Source organism: Halichoerus grypus, chromosome 12 (assembly GCF_964656455.1).
Source record: "Halichoerus grypus chromosome 12, mHalGry1.hap1.1, whole genome shotgun sequence".
In the NCBI taxonomy this organism is placed as follows: Eukaryota; Metazoa; Chordata; class Mammalia; order Carnivora; family Phocidae; genus Halichoerus; species Halichoerus grypus.
In genome coordinates this window covers 77,617,756-77,641,232 of record NC_135723.1, presented here as the reverse complement: position 1 = coordinate 77,641,232, position 23,477 = coordinate 77,617,756, and the positions used below count along the sequence as shown (strand labels likewise).

The window sequence follows — 23,477 nt, the reverse complement described above, 5'->3', positions numbered from 1 at the left end:
TTAAGTGGAAAAATAGAAATCTATTATAGCCCATCTAGATAAGTGGCAGAACTAGAAACAAAGCAAGTACTGAACATGCACACATACATGTAATAAACTATATTGATAGTGACCTTCCATATTGACCAATAAATTCACAGAACCCAAGAAAATATAGAGAAGGGAAAACATGTCAGATTTTTTGTTTTTTTGCCTAGTTATCATAATATTTTCGTTTTCTTTCTTTGAAGTTTGCTATAGAGTTGCAACAAATTTAGATTTAGGCTGTTTTCTAAAATGTGGTTACATTCAGTAATATTTGATTTTACACAAACAAAAAGGGCACGATGAGCAGAAAGAAAGTTTTGTTCCACGCACATGTCTCAAAGTTAAAAGCTAAACTTCTCTTGTAAAATGTGGACATTTTCCCTCTCAGAACAGTCATATACTGGCAGCTAGGCTGATCTCTTATCCTTTTACCTTGAATAAGTCATGTATTATTTGCAAACTCTTAAAGAATATGGGTTCTGTTCATTTTAATATTTAGATGTCTGAAAAGAAGAAAAAAGCTTACAAAGATTTCTCTTTCTTAAAGAAAAATCTTCACCTAGTTTGAAGCGAAAATCAAATAGTTTATGGCTGATCTATAAGCTCAGTAATCATGAGGAATCAAATGTCACTTTTGTTTTACCAGTTTGAATTGCCCCAAGTTCCCAAGTTCCTTTGTGAAAGTCATAATTGAGTTGATCTCCTCTAAAGACAGGCATTGGTTTTGTTCCTTCTGATAGTTTTCACCCTATAATGAGGGGAGGGGAACAATTCTTAAGCAGTTGTTACAAAATCAAACCATGTTTAGTCCAATTGCCCCCCACTTTATAAACCAATCAAAGTTTGAACTCAATAAACAGCTGAGCTAATTAATGCCAAATCACGCATAGTAACCTCAGCTTGTCACAACAGTGTCTGGCTCTAAGAAAATTTCATACTTGACAAAGAGGACCTGAATGAAATTGCTCAGTAGGGCGTTGGTAGTAAGGCTGGGGAGATGAGCCCAGGAGGGTAGACTGTGTGTGACAATTTGGGAATGCAGGAAGCATCTCCTTCAGCCTTCAGGGTACCAGAGATCAGAGCAGCAGGTGAACATGGGAATTTCATCTATGGGACATTAAAATTTTGGAGTTTGTGGATTCTAATAAACAGTCCCCTGCCCCATTTTTCCCCACATCCATTTTTTTCTGAGGCATTCTTGAGAGGAGAAGTTGCACATATCTACCACTACTTCTGGATCAAGTGGTTCTAACGGTTTTAATGATAGTCCACTCACTAATGAAGGAAAACAGGGAACTAGATGAAAAAATTAATAAAATCCAGAGGAAACAGCAGTCTATAAAGTCATGTTCTATTTCTCACAAACAACTCTCCATAGAGCATCAAAGTTTGTTTGGGAGAACTTTCACATCCCACTCTCCCAAATTCTCCAAATACAGGTTTTAAAACAGAAAGGTACATAGAGAATAATACTGTACTTAATAATCTGTACAGATTTTGATGCATCAAAAAAACTTGTTTAACACGCCATAAAAATTAACCAATGCTACTATGAAGCACTACACCCTAATCAGCAGCAGCTAAGCAAAGATGTGAACCAGATGTGAATTCTTTAAAAATCAGTATTCTAACTCCTGTCCTTTGATGTCAATCTAGAACACTCACTGCTCTTCTAGACTGCCTCCAAAAAATTCTACTATTTCTTTTAAAGTATTCTAAATAACATCTAATATGTATTATTCATAATATCCACAGACATTCCTTAGGAGTTAGGAACTTCTTTATTTTAACCCATCACTGCATCACAATCAGTTACTCATACTTAGTTGACATAAAATAGTCTTGGTCTTCAGATCAGAAAAATATAAAGAGGTGTAATATAATGGATACCAATTCATTTCAAATGCATTATCAATTTGCTTAGCTACACAATAAAGAAAATGGCACCTTTCAAAGAATGACTTGAAAAAAAAATTTGTCACTTAAAAAATACACACTTACCTTAAAAACACCTGATCTATAAAGTCCCTGAAATATCTCAGAAAACATTGGAAGTGAAGATTCATTAGAGAAGAGAAAATTGAAAGTATCTTGTAAAAGGAATTCTTCTGTGTTTTGGTCCTCAAAATCCATATTATCATCATCTTGAAAATTTAAATGTTCATGCACCTGTGAAAGAGTAAAAGCACCGTAAATATTTTTCGTTGACTTTTAATGCAGTGAAATCAGTTCTAAGACATGATTCATTCTTGCTGGATTGTAGATCAGAACTGACATCTAGTGGCCTTTTTGGAGGTCAACAGCTTTATAAAATACAAGTAATGTTCTTTTGAAGATACAGTTTTTTAAATGAAAAGTAATGGATTATAAAGTCACAGTAATTTATCTTGAAACTCTTTACTGTTGAAGAATTTTCATTCAGGAAAGATAACATATGACATTTCTGAACAATAAATTTTATTTTTATTTATTTTATTTTATTTTATTTTATTTTTTACTATTTTTAGATTGTATTTATATTCAAGTCGGTTAACATATATGGTGCTGGGAAAACCAGACAGTAACATGCAGAAGAATGAAACTGGACCATTTTCTTACACCATACACAAAAATAAATTCAAAATGGGTGAAAGACCTAAATGTGAGACAGGAATCAATCAAAATCCTAGAGAACACAGGCAGCAACATCTTTGACCTTGGCTGCAACAATATATTTCAAAGAGCATAATACAAACTGAGATGTGTGCAAGATAATGAATAAATGATTAAAGATGTAGATTTATGAAGTTTCATAATTTTATGGATAAATCTTTGAGCTATTCAACTAAATGTCTGAGCCATATATAATTGTAATCATTCACCTGTACAACAATTTGAAAAGCAGTCAATGCAATATGAAGTTGAATTCTGGTTGCACATAATTTTATTTTGTTCCTTTCCCTTCTTCCTACTCCATATCTCAAAATAAAGCTTTCTGTAGATTTATTCAATCAACTGCTTTTTAATCCTGACACTAAGGGATATTTTAGATGAAAGATAAAGTTCACTTGATTCGAAAGGAAGTAAAAGAATCAGAGTATACAAAAGCACTCTTCAATTTACACAAATTTATACTAGAAAAAAACCATATATTTAAAAAATTCCTATGGCTTTTTAAGGCCAATTTAAAACTAAATATCTGTATGTAAAGTATGAGTTACCTTTTTATAAACCCAAGTGAATAAGCTGGGTAATCTTCTATTTTCTATTATCTACATGTTTTCCACTTTATTTCATAAACAGTGTGAAAATCCATGCCTGTTCTATAGTGATTCATAGTGGGGATTGGAACTCAAATCATAGATTCTCCACATATTAGGTAATTTTCTGAACTACAGTAAAATATAAGCCTGTAGTGACTTTAATACAAGTTGCTATTTATTGACTGGTTCCTATGAATGCAGACAACCCACCCATACACATATATACACCCCCCCAACACACACACACAGATCATTCAGTGTAAGGTGGAAGCTCACAAGAAGCCTTCAGGATATTCACCTGGAGCACAACAGGGTACCCCAAACTGTAGTAACCAATATCAAAAGTGAAAAGTTGAAAACATAATCTGCATCTGAAATAAAAACACAAGGTAATATAAAAAATATATTCTATTTGCTATATTTACTCTATCTTCTGATACATTATTAACAGTTACTAGAGTTAATTTCAAGGTCTGTACTAAGTAAAAAGAGCAGTGACTTGGAAATTACATGCAATTTATTTTTAAATTGGAATATGTTTTGTTCTTCATAAAAAATACAAATATATCTAGAATATTCATAACACATTAAACAATGAAGTTACTTCATGAAAACCTAAATACGGAGAAGGAAACTCTCCTACTCCTTACTGCTAGGCATTCTTATTCACATATGGAACATGATAAAGCTTACTTTTGAGTCATCTCCTTTTTGTTGACATTCTAAATTTAACATTTCCCTAGAAAAAGGGCATGAAATTATATTCAAGTAAACTGAAGTATAGAGATAGTAGCTATTGAATATTGTTGATAAGGTCCATAAGTAAAATTATACCTAAGTCAATGCAAAGTTCATATGATAAAAATAGCTAAGCTTAAAAAGGAGATGCAATTAAAATTAATTTAAACAATGTGTGCTTTATTTCTTGTCACTATTATTTGGATGCTAACAAGTCTATAACATGCACTGAAGTTTTAGGATCTATAAATATGAAAAGACGTTACAAGTTCATATTTATATACTGACATAACATTTTCCAAGTACCACCTACTTGTGATAATTAAGATATATTTTCACACTTGTGATAATTAAGAATATTTTCACTAGTAATTTTTAGAAGGTTTTTTTTTTCTTTTTTTTTATATTAGCATCGGTTTTTACCTATTGAAGGCCTTTGGTCCCAGAGTAGATGGTTCGCTGAATAATTCAGCTGCTAGCAAGAGTTTGCTAATTGCTTCTTTCATATTATCAAAAGCCTGAAGAGGTGAACTGACTGTCAGGAATGTCTCAAAAAATGTTTGCAGCTGTGAACAAAGTAAAGGATTCAATATTGAAACAATAATCTGTTTGTCTATCATTTCCAAGGTGACCAGTTTGAAAGATTCTGTTGGGTTATGTGTCTTTGCCACATTCAAAAAAACTCCTTAAATAGGAAAGTTTGATAATCTCTATATAATCTCTATATATAGTTTGTGTATATACACACACATATATATCTTATATATAATATACTGAAAGAATATATAATGTACTAAAAATATATAATAAATGTATACATAATATGTAATGTGTATATATTATATACATAATATGCAATATGTATATATTATATACATTTAAAAATATATTATAAGCCTTTCAATTGAATATGGGATGCCACTACAGCTTGTAATTTAAATTACTTTACGAGTTTTTTACTCCTCCTCCCCCCGCTTTTTTTTTTCATTTCATGGCATCTAATCATGGAAAGTGAAGTGGAGCTATTTACAAGAGCTTGTGATCAGAACGTCCAGGTTTAATTTGTGACTCTACTAGGTGAACTCAGACTGGTAACCCACTTTGAATTTTTGTGTCCTTCTCTTTAAAATGGGTGAATACCACCAACAAGAGGTCTGTAAATCCAAATCAGAAGAAAATGTATTTGAAAGCCACTGTAAGGTATGAAATTCAGATCTAAACTTTTTAGTATTAGCACTTTTCTGAATATATCAGAACAAAAATAAATGGATGAAAGTTGCTTCTTCACAGCATTTTGCTGTGGGAGATCTAGCCAACTAATGAAGAATCTGAGAGAATCTCAGTGTCCTCTTAACATTTTAATTTAATATGTCCTGTGGATAGAAAAGATGGGGCACTATTACAAAAGGGGAATAAAGCTCAGGTTTATATTTTCTTAGAAACACAGTTATTGATACCATAAACAGCTGTTTTTATTTGCTTGAATATTAAAATAATCACAACAAGACTACTGCTTGAGGATGCTTAACATCAAAGTCCAAGTTAAAGTTTTTAAAAAGCATAAAATAAATCTCATATTAAGTCATAGACTTTCTTGGATAAACATAATCTTTCAAGGATGAAGAACAAAAAATATTTTTTGAAAAAACATGCAGCAGGTATTCTATTAATGTTTTTGGAAGGACAGGCTAGATCCATCTGAACTGCATAAGACTACAAAGTGAAAAACTTTTATTGCTATGATAATTAAGGACAGATATTGGCACAAGTGACCTAAGGGAAATGGTAAGTGTATCTTTAAAATACCAAGCAAAATTCCCCAAGAGAAACAAATACTGACTTCATAAAATTTACCAGCTGAAAAATAGAAACCTAATGAGATGTACATTTTAAGACTATGAACACATCATTAGCATTTGGCAATTGGGATGTTTTTCCATTTCACTAAGGAAAATAAGTGTAATAATTGTATGATCAAAAGAAAACAAATTAAAGCTAACACTAAAAATGTTAACACCCTTGAGTCAAAACAGAGTAATATTGTTTTTCCAAATAAAAAGAACTCATATTTCACTCTGTTCACCATATTATGTAGAAGGGTCATTGATGATATTATTCCCTTTTCTGTTTTAATGTTTCCTGAATATCACAAAGATCAAGGTTAATAATTTAAGAAAGTTGGAAATGTTTGCGTAGCATATGAGATGCAGAAGATTGATGATCAGATGATATCTTCCGTGGCAAGAAATAATTAGCAAATTAATGTCTCAGGGTAATATTGATTCTCCCACTGCGAAACCGATTATTTCTAAATTTCTGACTGTGACAGTGAGCGTTGAATATGGGCTGCTAGTACATGGATTCAGTTCCATTCAGTTCGATTGTTTTAGTGAAAGCTTTACGACGTGGGAAGTACCGTGCTGAGTGTTGGGGGACATGCATACAGCACACTGGTAACACTGTAGACATTAGACGCAACAAATCCTTGGTTTAACTTTGGCTCTACGCCGTTACTATTAAATTGTGAGAACTTCTGGGATTAACAACAATATCTATCTTGCAGAGGTATGGCTAGGATTAAATGAGAGAATGTATGTGAGGTACACCACCACCCCGCACATGTCAATATTCAGCACATGTTCGCTCCTTTTATTAATTAAAACAAGAAAGTCCATGGCCATTTAAGGAAATTTCAATGAACGGACGTGGTTGTTGAACCCAGATTCTCATAATGCAGTGCATTGGTGGAAAATCAAAACTGCCTCTGGGAATTCAAACACTTGTGACACCAACCAAAAAAGAACGTTTTACAAATAACTGACAAACCTTTCAAGAGAAATAAAGAGGTATGGCAGTTGAAGGGCCCCCTCCAGTGGTCAGCCTCCCAGGAGAAGCGAAAGAGCAGAACTGAAAGATCCAAATAACTGTCTATCCTCCCGTTTCCCTAAGACCTCAGTCAGCCACGAGAAAGACTAACATCAACCACCCACCACGAAAGCAGGGGACCAGAACTGCCTTTATGAACAGAGGTAGGAGGAGAGGAGAGAGAAGTAGCACTCCAAAAGCATGACTCAAAATTGAGCAACTTGTTTTATTTTTGGGTTAGTTTTGTCCCCAGGTTTTGTCTCTGTATGCATTCCCTTCTATCTCATTGCATAAATTTATTTATGGAAGCCCTTCAGTTCAAAGGAAATTCTAGATGAGTGACCTATTTCATCTATTTAGTATAGTGGCAAGCAGGCTACATATACCAGAAATGAAAATAGAATCATGCAAGTGCTTAAGAGTTATTTTTCTAAAAGATCATCTTTCAATGAGTGACCCAGAGAGGGCACAATAGTTCCTACATCAATCCACTTAGGCTAAGTGGAAGACTTCTTTGTGTGTCTGGTCCTGTTGTAATTTGTTACACTTAACTGTATTTCCTTGGTCACTTTACTTGAATTCTGTGCATCTTGGTGTGTTCAAATGTAAAAAGAGAATTGAACTCAATGGTCTCATTAGACAATGTCAAATCTGAAATTATTTGATATTAATACCACTCATAGCCATCAGAACCTGAAAAACACATCTTACCCAGGGGCTTTCTTAACTCAAGAACAAATCCTCAAAGGAGCACTTTCCCCTTCATTGCTAGTTTGAAACAATGAAGCCATAAACTCAAATATCAAGGAGACTTCTCCCTCTCTAGACCAAGACTTTTTTAGATTTTAAAGATTTTATTTATTTATTTGACACAGAGAGAGACAGTGAGAGAAGGAACACAAGCAGGGCGTGGGCAGAGAGAGGAGCAGACTTTCCACTGAGCAGGGGGAGCCCGATGTGGGACTCGATCCCAGGATCCTGGGATCATGACCTGAGCCGAAGGCAGAAGCTTAACGACTGAGCCACCCAGGTGCCCCTAGACCAAGACTTTTAATGGATGTTTTTCAATTACATGAATGTGAGAACATAAGCTCCTGAGGAAATCAGTGCCTTGGCAGCAAAGTAAAAATAAATAAAAGAGCATCTTAAAGTGTTTAACATGACATGAAACCATTTTATAAACTATACATTTCCTCCTTAGTGTCAAAATGAAATACAAATTTAGTGCAAAGTAAATTATATAGGAAATGACCTCGTAAGATCATGGTTGTAAAACCAGGCAGTTGATGGGGCACCTGGGTGGCTCAGTTGGTTGAGCGACTGCCTTTGCCTCAGGTCATAATCCTGGAGTCCCAGGATCCAGCCCCGCATCGGGCTCCCTGCTCAGCAGGGATCTGCTTCTCCCTCTGACCCTCCCTCCCCCATGCTCTCTCTCTCTCTCAAATAAATACAGATCTTATAAAAAACAATAAAAGATTTAAAAAAAGAGAAAATACTAGTTAGTTAAAAAAAAAACAAACAAACAGGCAGTTGAAACACCACCATTTGTTCATACTGTGTAAGATTCAAGCAATAACCTGGTAAGGCATTTATGATTTTTACACCTATCCAATCAAGTGTTTTATTTAAATATACACAGATGGATCAAAATTATCAATTAAAAATGGATGGACACAAGGAACTGAAAATCAACTTGAAAATATTTGTAGGAAAACTTCCATCACATCTTTGATATCTTAAAATACTTCTCAGGAGCCCTTCTATTCACCTCCTCCCCCAACCCATCTCTTACAGCCCTTCTCATGCCAATTCTGGGCTTCACCTGATTAATTCCCTTTATCTTCCCATAAGACCTTGGGCAAATTGCTCTCAGTTGCATTCTCACATGTCATTCTGTGTCAAACTTGCTGACTTTCTTGTCTCTTCTTACCACTAGACTGTGAGATCTTTCAGGGCAGAAACTGTACCATTTTATCTTTGGGTGGCTAGTACCTACCACAGACTAGGGACTAAGCTAAGTATAACATTACAGAAACCACAGAGACTTTGATAAGAGAAATAATTTACTGGAGCCTCTGGATAAAATAATTTTTCTCCTTAGAACATGTTTATCTCTTGTTTCCATCTCATGAGAGAGGGAGGATATGCATTTTTTTGGTGACTTGTAATAAAACCTTTGAAAAATAGAAGCTTACAGCTGTTCAAAAGGACTTTTGAGATAAGAAAATTTAATCTAAGAGTTAAGACAAAGGATGACAGATTAACCAATATTAGAGTTTTTTTTTGTTGTTTTTTTTTTTAAGTCATGTTCTTGACTAACTGGGAAACTTCAGAATACTGCCATTTTAGTATCTTGAACTTTGAGTAGTGTTTAATAGCATTGTGCCTTACTGAAGTTTCCTAGAATTTCTCTCAATATTATTGTGTGAGAGAGAAATTTTCATCTTCTCAGTATAAAGAAGAATATGAGTACTTAAAATCATTTTACACCAAAAAAACATATGAAAAGATGCTTGATATCATTTATCATTAGGGAAATGCAAATCAAAACCACAAAGAGATACCTCACATCCATTAGGAGGGCTACTACCAAAAAACATAAAATATTAAGTGTGGGGAAGAATGTGAAGAAATCAGAACCTTGGGCACTGTTGGTGGGAATGTTAAATGGTGCAGCTACTATGCAGTATGAAGGTTCCTCAAAAAATAAAAAATTGCAGTACCATATGATCCAGTGATTCAACTTCTGGGCACGTGGTCAAAACAAGTGAAAGGAGAGTCTCCAAGAGAGATTTGCACACCCATTTTCAGAGCAGCATCATTCACAATAGCCAAAAAGTAGAAGCAACTCAAGCATCCATCAATGGGTGAGTGGATAAACAAAATATGTAATGGAATATCATTCAGCCTTAAAAAGGAAGGATGTTTCGACACATACTATAGCTTGAAGAACCTGGAAGATACTATGCTAAGTGAAATAACCCAGTCACAAAAGACACAGTATGATCCCACTTACATGAGGTATCTAGAGTAGTCAAATCCATAGAAACAGAAAATAGAATGGCATTGCCAGTGGCTGGGAGGAGGGGTAAATGCAGGGCTGTTTAATGGGTATAACCAGTTTTGCAAAAGGTTCTGGAGATTGGTTGCCTAGCCATGTGAATATACTTAATACTACTGACTGTACACTTAAAAACGGTTAAGATGGTAAATTTTATGTTATGTATATATTACCACAATTACAAAATTTTAAAGTAATTTTGTAGTTTTTACAGCCTCACTCCCTCCAACAACCATGTTTTTTAAACAGTTGCTAATTTTGTACCACCAAAGTCCAAAAGAGCACTTATTTAATGGTTGAAAAATTTGCAAAAGAAACAAAACAAAAAATAAGCCCTCCCTTGCTCCATTTCTCAGCTCCTGCAAATAGTGGAAATAATCTTCATCTCTACTCCACGTCCTTCTACTCACTGCTTTATCTATAAACACTCTTTTTTTTTTTTTTTAAGATTTTATTTATTTATTTGAGACAGAGAGAATGAGAGAGAGAGAGCACATGAGAGGGGTGAGGGTCATAGGGAGAAGCAGGCTCCCCGCCGAGCAGGGAGCCCGATGTGGGACTCGATCCAGGGACTCCAGGATCATGACCTGAGCCGAAGGCAGCCGCTCAACCAACTGAGCCACCCAGGCGCCCCCTATAAACACTCTTTGATCCTTGATCTTTTTATTCATTTGTTCAGGATGGGAAATAATCATATAGCAAGTTTGAATGTTGATAGGAATGATCCAGAAGAGAGGACAAATTAATGATGGAACACAAAGTTAGTCTAGAGGATGATCGTTATAGGTTATAACCAATGCTTAAAAGGAAATACCGCAGAAAAGCTCAGACTCAGTTTTATCCAAGGGTAGAATTAAGGGCACTCATTTAAATATAGGAAATCCAAGATTGTATGTTCTTTGTCCAAATTAATAGGTGAATAAGTATGTAATCAAATCTACCTATTTGTAATATCCTTGAAATTTAAATCTATTATTTTTTGACTGATACTATTATCTTTCTGCCTTTTATAGACTCACCTAGGATCTCTCTGTCTGACTCTAACCTAACCAGTCTCTCTCCCAGGTTCTTGTAAAGCTCTCAAAATGTATCCAAAGGAATACAAGTACCTCAGCATTTTATCCCAATGTAATATATTTTATATATAAATGGATTTTTTTGATCACCCTATAATTCTCAATAAGAAAAATGTGTTTATAAATTTAAGTTTTTAAAATTACACTTACCATACGGCTCTAAATTTAAAAATATTTTTTTCTTTCCCAAAGAGTTATGATTACAGTTATTGCTCATACACAATTGGTCAGAACAATAGAAATATAAGTCTTATTAATTAATCTCTGAAATAAAAAGGTAAAATTGTATTAGAAATGCACCTCTTAGATGGATGCAATTTCTTTTTATTCAAGTAAAACACGTATCTGTTGAGAGAATATTACGTATGGCTAGAATGAGAAGGGTTCAGCATCAGTATTAATATTATTTTTAATGCAATATATATATGGAATATATGGATGGAAGAGTATATATATATATATATATATAGTGGGGACAGAGAGGGAGAGAGAGAGAGATGGAAGTTACAGCAACATGACCTAATTCCTTGAACTCTCTCCAAAGCATATGGGGGAAAAAAAAACCCACATAGTGATTTATCATGAAATATTTAATTTTGTTAGAAACTGAAAACAATCTGAGTTGTGCAGGATATGTTACATAGTGTTATGTAGTGTTTGTTACATAATCTATTAGCATCCTTCACTGTCTCTAACTAACACTGTATTTGAATTTGTCTGGTTTTGTTTTGAGGGAGTTTTTTTGTTTTTTGTTTTGTTTTGCAGAATTTTTTCACCATGAACCAATAATCACAATATTAGGGATAGGTGAGAGTTAGGTCTTCTTTTTTTTTGAGTAGCGGAAGAGTGTCTGAAAGAGACAGAAAAGAAGATTCTCTTGAAACTATCCAAGTGCCTGCAGATCTCTGGAAAGACTTTATGGGTCCCCAGAGACACAGGACACCCTGCTTAAGAATCACAGGTTTGGAACCCTCCTTTGTGTTTTAAAGAGACACGATTTAGGGGAAAAATCAGATATTTAACAACACAATAAAAAGAGGAAAAAGGATTTGAGAAAGGGAGAAAAAAAAAAAAGACTAAATTACAAACCCAAGTACTGATGTAATTTTTCATTTAGTGCACATATGGTATTTGGATATAATTCTATGTTGCATTTAATAATAATCACTAACCTTAGCCACGTTGACACCATGTGCCAGACGCTGTGCATTTCTCATGCACTTTTTTGTTTATATTCATAGCAATGCTGTGAGGTTGACACTCATTAACCCCATTTTATAGATGAAGAAACTGAGGGGCGAGAATACAAGTAATTTGTCTAACGTTATGTAGCCAAGAGGTAATCTATAGGGGTGTTAAAGCCAGTCTGCTTGGTTGCAAAGCCCCAGCATTAAATCTGTCACTGTGGCTTTGATTATATTAGATTTAGAAATGTGGATGGACCCTGAAATGCAGACGAATGAATCATATGTGTTTTTACTTTCACAGAAAATATGTTTGAAACTGTCACAATTCTCAAGTACGTGACCTTACACCCACACATCTAAAATATCAGTTCAATAACTTGAGCATTTATGTAGCCTAATCACCTTTTGGAAAAACTAAGAATATTTCTTTGTAACTTAAATCAAATTGCCTGGATCAAGAAAAAATTTTGTGTCAAGTCAAATGATTTAAGAACATAAATATTCTCATTATTTGTTTTAGCTCATTGAAAATTGGCTTGCTTTAGGGTATACCACAGAGAAACTGAATTAATTAGCTGAACCTAAATTAGGATAGTTTTTACTCATTCCCTGGAATTAGATCAAAACTCCAATATTTAAATAAGTTTCATGCTTCCCATGACATGAATAATTTTATTCATTTATAATTCCTAACAACCCTAAGGTTTAAAGCACACATTAAACTTGGAAACTCAGATAGAAGATTCAATGTGATTTAATCAGTTTCATAGTTGGAAATTTTAAATTCTCCCACACGTATATCAGAGAATTGATCAGAAGCAAGGTGCAGAAATACAAAAGGCTGCGGATAGCATAAAATTTAATTATTTGCTTTGAATGGTAGAACCCTGATTGCATTATATTCAACCTTCTCAGAAAACTGGCAGGTTATTTTTATTGCCCCGTCTGGAATCTCTCAGTGGGCTATAAAGAAGCAGAGAGATTTAAGAGTAAAGAGCAAAAGCTAAAGTTGTAAAAATTTTATCATTGGACTTTGTATGTATATGTCTACTCATTTTCTTTATATGAATGCCAATGTTCAAGCAGGTCACAACTATTTCCATTAAAGTTAAAACACAGGCCTCTTTTAAACCCCCAGTAAAATAAGGTCTGACAGTTGTTTGGAAAACTTCTATCTTTTATTAATGGTCTTGAGTAGAAAATGACATTGAAGTCTGGTAATATTTCCAACAGGAAATATTTGTAATGGGCCGTACAAAAATTCGCAAACAAGGATGCATTTGGCAGAAAGATACCCATCTCATCTATTTCTAAATACTCTCGAATGAGTAGGAAAGTAAAAAGGAAAAATAGTTTTCATTTATGTTCTGGATATTTTATGCAGGGTATCTATTTTAGTTCTTATCAAGTTTTATGGTCAATCACAAAAGAAAAGGAAATGTATTCATTATAAAAATAATGAGCTCTGGTTGTACAATAAAGGAAATGATAGAGCAATCTGCCCTAGCTTATGAGGGCTGCAGTGTTAAAGTCTGTTGAATCTATAGATGTATTACAGCCCTCTACTGTTTTCTTACACATCTCTTATATCAGGTGCCTTATACGGCTTTCTTACCAGGGTTCCAACAAAACTCATTCTTTTACATGGCATATTTTAAATGAGCATTTAAATATTATACACAATTTAAAAGTTTATGATTTAGTACTGTCATTAAATATACCAATATCTTCTCATTGCAGTCCCAACTACTGACTTCTGATTTCTCTGCCCCCAAGCTTTCTCTTTCGTTGCTACCAGAGGCATCTTTATGCAAATCATAAAGGACAGAAGTCCCAATGTTAACAGAAGGAGGTGATCTCATTAACAGTAGAAGCCCTTTTATCCTGTTTGCTACAAAGGGACAGTTATTTTTATATAAGTATTCAAAAAGTGATGCATGAAATTTTTGAACATTTTGTTTTAATTTAAAAAACATAAATGTCATTCCTTTGTCAATTTTGTAACATACAGCCAAGGTATTTTATGTGCATGCAGGTGAACTAATTGGAATTTCTAGTCATCTACCTTATGGAAACCTCACCCATAATGCATTGGCTGTAAATGAAACTAAGCAAGAACATAAAGACACTAGCAAAAAAATCTCAGGGCAGAATCCTAGGTTCCACAGTTTCCCCGGACCTCACAAAAGTTGTTACCCCACATCAAATTCACCTGCAATGTTTCCAAGAAATTTTCCCAGACTGATTCTTTATATTCAACTTTGCTTTTATAGAAGTCAGTCTATTTCTTTTTGCACTTACAGTTCATCAGGGCATGACGCAGTAAGCATACAAATGCTTGCCTCAGGCGTTGAGTTCTTGGGTTCAGCAGTCAGTGTGCTTTATGGAGGGCATACAGAGCATTGTTTAATACTGCAAGTAGTTAAGTGGTAATTAAGAGGGATTTTATTCACTGGAGATCTGAGTCCTAATCCTAATCATCTTTATTAGTTCTGTCTTCTCTACTAAATCATCAATCTTCATTTCCTCATCCATAGAATGGATAGAAACACATTACCCTAACCCTCAGGATTCTTAAAAGAATCAAATGAGATCATATATGAGAATAGAGTCAGAAATATAAAATGACACTGGGGTCATTTTATAGTGCATGAGATTCAAGCTCTTCAGGATATGACTCTAACAAACCTTTTCTGGTTTCCCCTAATCTACAAATCCTATGCCTTTTTCCCTTTCTTTTTTCTCTATCCCTTCCACTACAGGCTACCCTAGGATTGCTCCCACCTGGAAATACATACATGTTCTAGCCAAATAAATAAGACAGCTCATACTTCTGAGACTATAACCTATGTTCCCTTGCTTCATGATGTCTTTCCCAAGTAAATGCAAATATCCCCTCCCCATTTCTAAAGAAACACTAGTCATTTTCCCAAGCTCAGCTAAAATCCCACCTATTTTGTGAAACCTACCTCACTTTCCTCCAGCTGAACAATTTTCTCCTACTCTTGACCATCCCAGCAACTCAGCTGTTTATTGCAATCTGCCCTGTATTACAGTTATGTGTAAGGGTCTTTCTCCCTCCCTCTGCCCCACTGGAGGGTTCCTGGAAAGCAAGAACCAATGTTTCTTTTTTGAGTCCCTCTATACACTGCCCAACACACAGGTATCTTTGAAACAATTGTGGAATACAAGTGAGCTGAATTGATTATGAACCATTATTGAGTAGTTAACACTGCTTCTCCTTTGAGTTGTTTTTGACTCCATGATCAAACACAAAAATCTCACATATAGAGTAGGATACAGATTAAACACATTGATTCCCCACCAATTTTTTATGGGGAGATTATATTGTTTCTTCACCTTACTTGATGAAGAACACACAACTATTAGAAGCTTCATTCTCATCTAGAAGTAGAGATGCCATCAGATAAAATACTCTTCCCTTCCTTTCTTTCACTGTCTCCTGTCTCTAATTTAAAAACTTCCCTGTTCTCTATTCTAAATAAATTCCATCCTGTGAAACCTGCTGACAATCTGCTCTAATGTGAAAATCTTCTTTACGTTGGTGTGGCAATTTGAAAAAACTGACCACAAATTCTCCCCACCCCTATAGGCACGCCCCTGCCCCACTTTGCCTTGTGACTTACACTTCCTCCCATCCAGAGGTGGAGTTTCCTTCCTCACCTCTTGAATCTTGGTTTAACCCTGTAAAGTTCTTTGGTCAATGGAACATTGGCAAATGTGGTGCAAACTGTTTTAATTTCCTAAGGCTACTGCAGTAAGTTACTTCAAACCTGGTGCTTTAAAACAATAGAAATTTATGATCTCACAGTTCTGGAGGCCAAAAGTCTAAAATCAAGGTGTTGGCAGGGCCGCATTCCTTTATCAGGATCTAGAGGACAATCTGTTCTTTGCCTCTTCCAGCTTCTGGTGGCTGTAGGCTTTCTTTGGCTTGAGGGTATATAACTATAATCTCTGTTCCATCCTCACATGACTTTCTCCTCTTCTGTCTGTGTCAAATCTCCTTTTACCTCTTTCTTATAAGGACATGTGTTATTGGATTTAGGGCCCACTTAGATAATCCAGGATGATGTCATTTTGAGATCCTTAACTTAATTATATCTGCCAAGACCCTTTTCCTAAATAAGGTCACATTTATAGGTTCATAGGTCAGGACATAGACATATCTTTTTGGGAGCAACCATTCAGCCCACTACACAAACAAAAGCCTCAAGAGAACTTGGCCTTTGGGGCTTGCTCACTATCACCATATGAAAGAACAGTGGGTAGCTGGCTGGATGATGAGAAACACATGACCAAGTCATCCCTGTGACCCAAGCTAACACCAGGCCAACAGCCAGGCATGTAAGTGAAGCAAGCTGAACCATCCAGCCTCAGCTGAGCCACAGAAATCAGCAGAGTCTGCCCAGCCAACCCACAGAATCAGGAGAACAACAAATAAATATTTGTTGTTTAAAGTCACTAAGCTTGGGGGTAATTTATTATGGAGCAAAAGCCAACTACTTCAATTTGCTTTTTGTTTTTTTTATTGGTTCACATTATATCTTATTTTCTTCTCTTTCTAGCATGGAGTCTGCATCTCTTTCCCTCATAAACTTCCCACATGAGAGAGAGGGTGATCTAAGAACTTCATGTTCCTTTATTCTCAGTGCTGAGTGCAGTGTCATGCCTGCTGCTTCTGGTTTGGCTTCTCCATTTCAAACCCCTCCAACTTCACTCTGATTTCCATCCCCAGCACTGAATAAATCCAACCCTTTCTAGGGTGGGCAGATTCCTAAGCATTCTCTTCTCCCCTTCTTGTCTGAATATAGCATAGCTGACAACCCTATGATCCTCAAGGGAACCAACTTATGATTTGAGGTCCCATCTATTTGAAAACAACCCTTAAACCTATGGTGTCTGAGCAACAGGCACTTCTGCCCAGGCTGTTTTTACAGCAATGGGAATCTGGACACATGGGACCTGTCTTGTCACAGTAGGAAGTACAAGCAAAAGTGATAGGAAACCTCTGTTGGAAATAGCAAGAGAGAGAGAAGGGAATGGGGAGAAGAAAAGCAGGGAGAGGAAGTGAATGGGTAAAGAAACACCAAATTCCCAAGGTGAGAATTTTTCTGTGTAGGGCCCCTCAGGCAGGGTACGGAGCAGAGGAGGCCTAAGAACCAGACAAATGGGTGCAAACCTGCACAGGGGTCAGCTGCTGTGGGACGAGGCTCCCAGCTCCCTCTCCACTTCCTCCTTTACATTTCTCCATTCTACTCCCTTCCAACTGACCCATCAGAACCATTCAAATAATGGCTGAAGAGTCATCTTTGAGCCGTCTCTGTCCTCTTTTTCAAATCCTCACCAAAGCTTGTTTCTCCCTCCAAAAGGGAGAAACGTCTCTCCTTCTGTAGATACCATCTCACCAACTAGTCCAAGGTACCAACCTTCTTACCTGGACACCCGAATAGCTCTGCCTGAACTCCCAATCCACTTCAATATGTTCTCCACACAGCAGCAGAGTGGGCTTGAAAGAGTAAGTTAAATTATGGCATCCCCCTGCTCACTATCTTACAGTGGCATCCCTTTGCCCCTAGAAAAAAATTCAAATTCCTTACTTTGCCTATATACCTTACTTTGTCTGCATTTTTGTCTGCAAATTTTCAAATTCCTTACTTTGCCTGCATGATTTGGCTCTTGCCTTTCTCTCCTACCTCCTCTCCTACCAATCTCCTTTTGTTCAACAGAATACACTTTCAGTTCCCATAATGTTCTCTGCATGTGCAAGGACCGTCCTCCCTTAAGACGCTGGAATTCTCCACTTGCTGGGAATGTTTCATCACTAGCTCTTCAAATACCACTTTGCCCAAATGTCACCTAATCTGGGAGATCTTTCTACCTCTCATAAGGCGGGCAACCCAGTTACTTTCTACACATCACCCTTATTCATTTCATTATTAGCTATAACAAAAATCTGTAATTATTGGGTGGTAAAATTATCAGTGTAAAAATCTGTAATTAACCTGGGTGGTGCAATTGGTTAAGCAACCAACTCTTGGTTTAGGCTCAGGTCGTGATCTCAGGGTTGTGGGACCGAGCCCTGCATCAGGCTCCATGCTCAGCATGGAGTCTGCTTCAGACTCTCTCCTTCTCCCTCTTCCTCTCCCTGCTCAGCTCTCTCTAATAAATAAATCTTTAAAAAAATCTGCAATTACCTGTATTTGTTTGCATGGGTATAACTAGTTCTTTATCTGTATTTCATCTCCCATTCCATATAAGAATAAACTCCACAGAGGCAGGGACTTTGTCTTATTACTGTATCGCTGGAACCTAACACAATGTCTAGCATATGGGAAGTCCCTAGTAAATATCTGTAGAAGGAATGAAAAACCTTACTTGGAAACCCATTGGAAACTATTCCTATTTTATAGATAAGGAAGTGGTTTGGAGAGATCAAAAGACTTGCCTGAGGTCGGACCGTTGGTACAAGAACATTCCTAGTGAACATCCATCCCCAGGCCCCTAGAGGTCATCATGCCTTGGGGTTTTCATTTTAATCTTGTAGATCCAGCACTATAGATCCAGTGCTAGTGATTTACTTCTCTTTCCTTTAGAGTAAAAGTGCAACCAGATATTTGCTTATCACCCAGACTGAAAAGATGTCATCATTGTTCTATTCATATTTTAAAATCACATTTCTTTTCACTTTAACAGTAACTCACTGAAAGCATGAAAATGTAATATATTTCCTTAGCATACTGTTTTTCTTCTGTGACTTCTCAGTTTAGAGTAATGATTTCACTCTTTGTGACTTGAATACACACTCTTTATGTAGATGGTTTGGGTAATCAAGCACATGGGGAAATTCTCATACCTTTCAAATACATCAGGAATAAAATTTCTGGTAGAAATCACTTTGGTATAGTACTTTTTTTTTGAGAGAGAGAGAGGGGCAGGAGGGTCGGAGAGAGAGAATCTCAAGCAGGCTCCGCACCCAGCATGGAGCCCAACACATGGTTCCATTTCACAACCCTGAGATCGTGACCTGAGCCGAGATCAAGAGTTGGCTACTTGACCAACTGAGCCACCCAGGTGTCCCAGTACAGTACATTTTTAAATGGGTAGTGGAGGCTGTGTACTTGGAACTATTGGATTCTGGAAGAGTAGAGACTAGGTATGGCAAAGCTGGTTTAGAGAGGAAGTCACACAGCATCTGGATATAGAAACATACAGGGACACCTGGGATTTCCTCTCCTGTTTGCAGTCCCTTGCTCCCAATTTTAAAGACCTGCTTCATAGAGCTTCTAAGAACTGCTTTCATAAGTCTGGCAGGGGGATGAGAGGACAAAGAGGACAGAGTGGTGGGTCTGAGGATGCTCTGTATCAGTAAAGAGGGAAGTCAGAGAATGAGTGCATCAGGCCGATGCTCCATAGAGACAGCACAGACAAAAGCGAGGAAATCTATCTGTATCTTGCAGTCGATATAGAACGCAGCAGGATGTATGTGTGCCGAATCCTGTGAAAGAATCCATCTTCACCTGCCTTAGTAGCACTCAGAAAAATGAAAGACACATTTTCAGTTCCATATCAAAATGTATCACAAGGGTCAAAGTGCCGCTGTCTAAGCATTTTTGCCTTTTTTCCTTCCAGTGTTGGACCGCTCAGGCTGTTAGTGCAATATCAAAAAAGATCACTTGGGGGCAATGCAGTATTCTTGTTTTGCTTTATCTCATGGCTGTGTGAGTTTCCTCAGTGACAAAAGACTGCTGTTTCTTTCAAATTTGAAACCACATTTTAATATATGGGAGGGAAAAGGCTGTATTTCATTTTAAACTTACGATGCATAAATCACGTAAGACAAATGCAAGTCAGATTTTCTCCTGAAGGGAGCAAAACTTTGTCTCCTTTTAGCAGACAAATCAGTTTTACCTAGTTGGCACATTTGGGGATATTTTATATTTAGAATTTGTCACAGCCTTTGAGATAGAGCTCAACTATAAGAATAAAGGAAATTTTTAATAGAAATGTTTAAAATGGTGGACATGCAATAAGCTTCAAAATGTACTGGTGGAAAATTATTTTTTTTCTATAACCAAAGTAAAATTGTAAATATCATCTGTCTTCTCCACTGGGTAAATATTTTATAATAAACTTAAGCATTAAAGTCATTAAGTTTTTGAGACATTTATTGCTGTTGTCTTCATTGCTATTACTTAGCATTCACATACCTTTTTATAAAGGGGTTATTTTTATTACTAATTATTTTTTCAGCAATTTGATGAGTGGAGTCTCTTCCAAGCCATTTCTCTTCTCCTGTCTTCTAAGTACTAGGTATTGTGTCAGGCACTAAAGGTTTGTTTCCTTTTTAAATAAAAAAATAAACGTAATCTTTTCTTTCAAGGATTTTAAGCATATTTGGGCCAATAAATTTTTCTTCTTTGTTTTTGTTCTCTTGATTCTTTGCTGACTTTATCTGATTTTTTTTCTCCCAACATATTTTCCCATCCTCAGAAGATATTTATCATTACACAGTGATGAAAAACTCAGGCGAGACTTGTTGTCAAAATCTAAGAATCAAGATTTATAAAATTAAATTTAGTAACTTGCTAGGTGCCTGAACAGAAGTGGAAAAATTCAGGAAGATAGCAGAGAGTTTTGCCTTAATTCATGGGTCTATTACCCAAAGCTCCATCTTAACATTCTATATTGGATAGAGGGTAGCAAAGGAAGGGATTACAGCTGCTCTGTAATCTATGCATCTATGGATGATTAAAGTATTTGAAACATTGCTTATATTAGTACTTTTTCCATGCTCATTTTTTGCTCTAAACACCCTGTATCTTATCTTTGTCTTTATTTTATCCTTATCTTTTAACTTATGATCAGCGAGGTAAAACAATAATAATCATCACAGCAATGCTCCCATGCTGGATGAGCCTGCATTAACTAATTTATGAGTTTCCATGACGTCCATATGCCATGGATTCCTAGGCTCCGGTTTGCAGAAGTAGCACTTGATCTTTGCCAAGTCCTCATCTGGACCCCTTTCTCATCCTCGAACAGGCATCCACTAGATGGCGCCAGAGAGAAGCAGGCTTTGAACAAGACCGGTGAAGGAGAGAAGCAAATGAGAGGGAAATAAATACACATCCTAACATTCAAATACCACTGAGAAATTCCCTTTCCATCTTTCAAACATTCTGAAGGAATTCATTTACCTCCTCTTATTTCACACTGAAATCCCTGAATATTAGCTAACCTCCATTTTTCTGGATATATAATTAATACGTGCCTATCCATTTTCTACTGTTAAGGGAAGTAATAATTAGCAAATTTATTTATTAGGGTTAAGTTTTACATTATGTTGTCATTGTAACACATTTTATATATGTGTAATATATATATAATGCATACATACTAGCTAATTTTATTTGCATATATTAATCAGTTCACTACATTATTTCAGAAAAGACACGCCTGAATTAACAAAGATGTTATAGGTAAATTCCTCATATTTATCTTTTGTTGCAGAACCTACTCTTAAATCTAATTTGTCAACAGGAAAGTTTTTTTGCATGTTTTAATGAGATACCTTTAACAGAAATGCTAATGATAGACAACCTATCATTGATAAACTTTGTTTGAGTGCCTGTCATGTGCCCGGCATTTTCCGAGGCTGTAGGGAGCCAGACATATTGCTTGCTGTTCTGAAGCTTATGGTCACATGTTTAAATTATCATTTTTGATCAAATAAACATGACTATGATTAATGAATAATTCTCTCCCTATTTAGGATAATAATCCAGGTGCAGTATTAAGAATTAATGAATGTATATAATTACCTGACAAATCTTTCATGGAAAAAAGCTGGGAATGAACAAATGAAATGAATGAGTGAATGAAAATTTTGGAAATCAGAGACAAAGCTGCCATCAGCAGTATCAATACAGAATAATAAAATTATTGTAAAATTATTTAAAAATCATGTACAGTTGCAAAACAATCATTCTTTTTCTAGAGCAAATATATTTCTGAAATAACATTTCACACCAATGTGGGCTGATTAGATACGTTTCACTTTTCAATTATTATTTAGTTTTTATTGTGTCAGCTTTGGCCACATGTTTATTTAATTTTATGCTTGTTACCTATAATTTTTATTTATATAATATCAAACTTTAAAATGAACACCCTGAAGCAATTTTAAATTTAATCCAAGTAAGAATATATTAAGTAATACATCAACTCGTTTTACAAACTCCCGAGAGCAGACTTTTATTCACATTCCTTCCACGAGCTGACATAACTCTCCAGGGCCTGCAGAAGGGCCAGATGCTCAGTGAAAAAGTCTTTTACAAGGTCAGGTCCATAGTCTGCAGTTTTAGACGTAAAATGGAGATCAGAAGAAGAGCACTTCCTAAGGTTGACAAACCATACTGTGACTTTAACCTGCATCCAGAGGCATTATTCATTTTTACCCTGGGACTATATGAGCAATCTCACCCGACGTTATGAAAGACCCTGCATAAATACCGATGACAAATGAGGCTAACTTCATCCCTGCAACTGTGGTATGTCTCCAAAACCGAGTAAGAGATATGTGCATTCTTTAAAAAGGGTCTTTGTAAATCACAACATCCCTTGCTTTGCCAATGTTCATGCTCTCCTCCATGCACATCTGCTGATCTCCCGGGAGTGAGAGGGAACCACAGGCCCTGGAGATGGAAGGATGACCCCCAGAAGGCCACCGCCGTGGTGGTAGAGAGCTGGTGATTTAGAGCCTCAGCCTGGGCAGGAGATTGCTTTAACTTGGGTTTCCATGAGAGATGATTCTTACAGATACTGACTTAAGAAAAACCTTCAGTGCCCCGTGTTCTCCCTTTTCGATCAGAGCGGCCCTGTCCAGAGATTCAAACAATGACATCTGTCTACTGCATTTGCCAGAAGGCCACTGGAGGTCCATTACTCAATATATGAGCTAAGTTAGAATGGTTAGGGATTAGATAGATTTGGGCCATTTCCTCACACAGTTAAACATTTTTAAATGATGCTAGTAACTAGACTTAGCACGGGGGTCATTTCATAAGGTATTAAAGTCTCAAATCACTAGGCTATATGCCTGAAACTAACAAGATACTGTATGCCAATTATACTTCAATTAAAAAGAGCATATCATCTCCAAATAAAGACAGTTTTACTTCTTCAAAAAAATGTCCTAAATGATCCTTGATGGAATTCAATCCAAGACACATTTATCATGAACTGATTACATTCGAGGAAT

The 23,477-nt window shown here is 36.1% G+C and overlaps 1 protein-coding gene across 4 annotated transcripts in view; it reads right to left on the bottom strand.

Moving 5' to 3' along the window:
• The window catches only part of CPED1 (cadherin like and PC-esterase domain containing 1), a 265,948-nt gene that overhangs the window by 135,770 nt on the left and 106,701 nt on the right, over window positions 1-23,477 (bottom strand). For 3 of the 4 annotated variants that reach the window (XM_078059500.1, XM_078059502.1, XM_036122361.2), the window contains 4 exons: window positions 4,431-4,573; window positions 3,568-3,640; window positions 2,029-2,196; window positions 671-775 (listed from right to left, as the gene is read on the bottom strand). In XM_078059500.1, the coding sequence (XP_077915626.1) occupies window positions 671-775; window positions 2,029-2,196; window positions 3,568-3,640; window positions 4,431-4,573 (489 nt within the window). The remainder of the gene's footprint in view (window positions 1-670; window positions 776-2,028; window positions 2,197-3,567; window positions 3,641-4,430; window positions 4,574-23,477) is intronic. The other variant, XM_078059501.1, reaches the window with a different exon arrangement.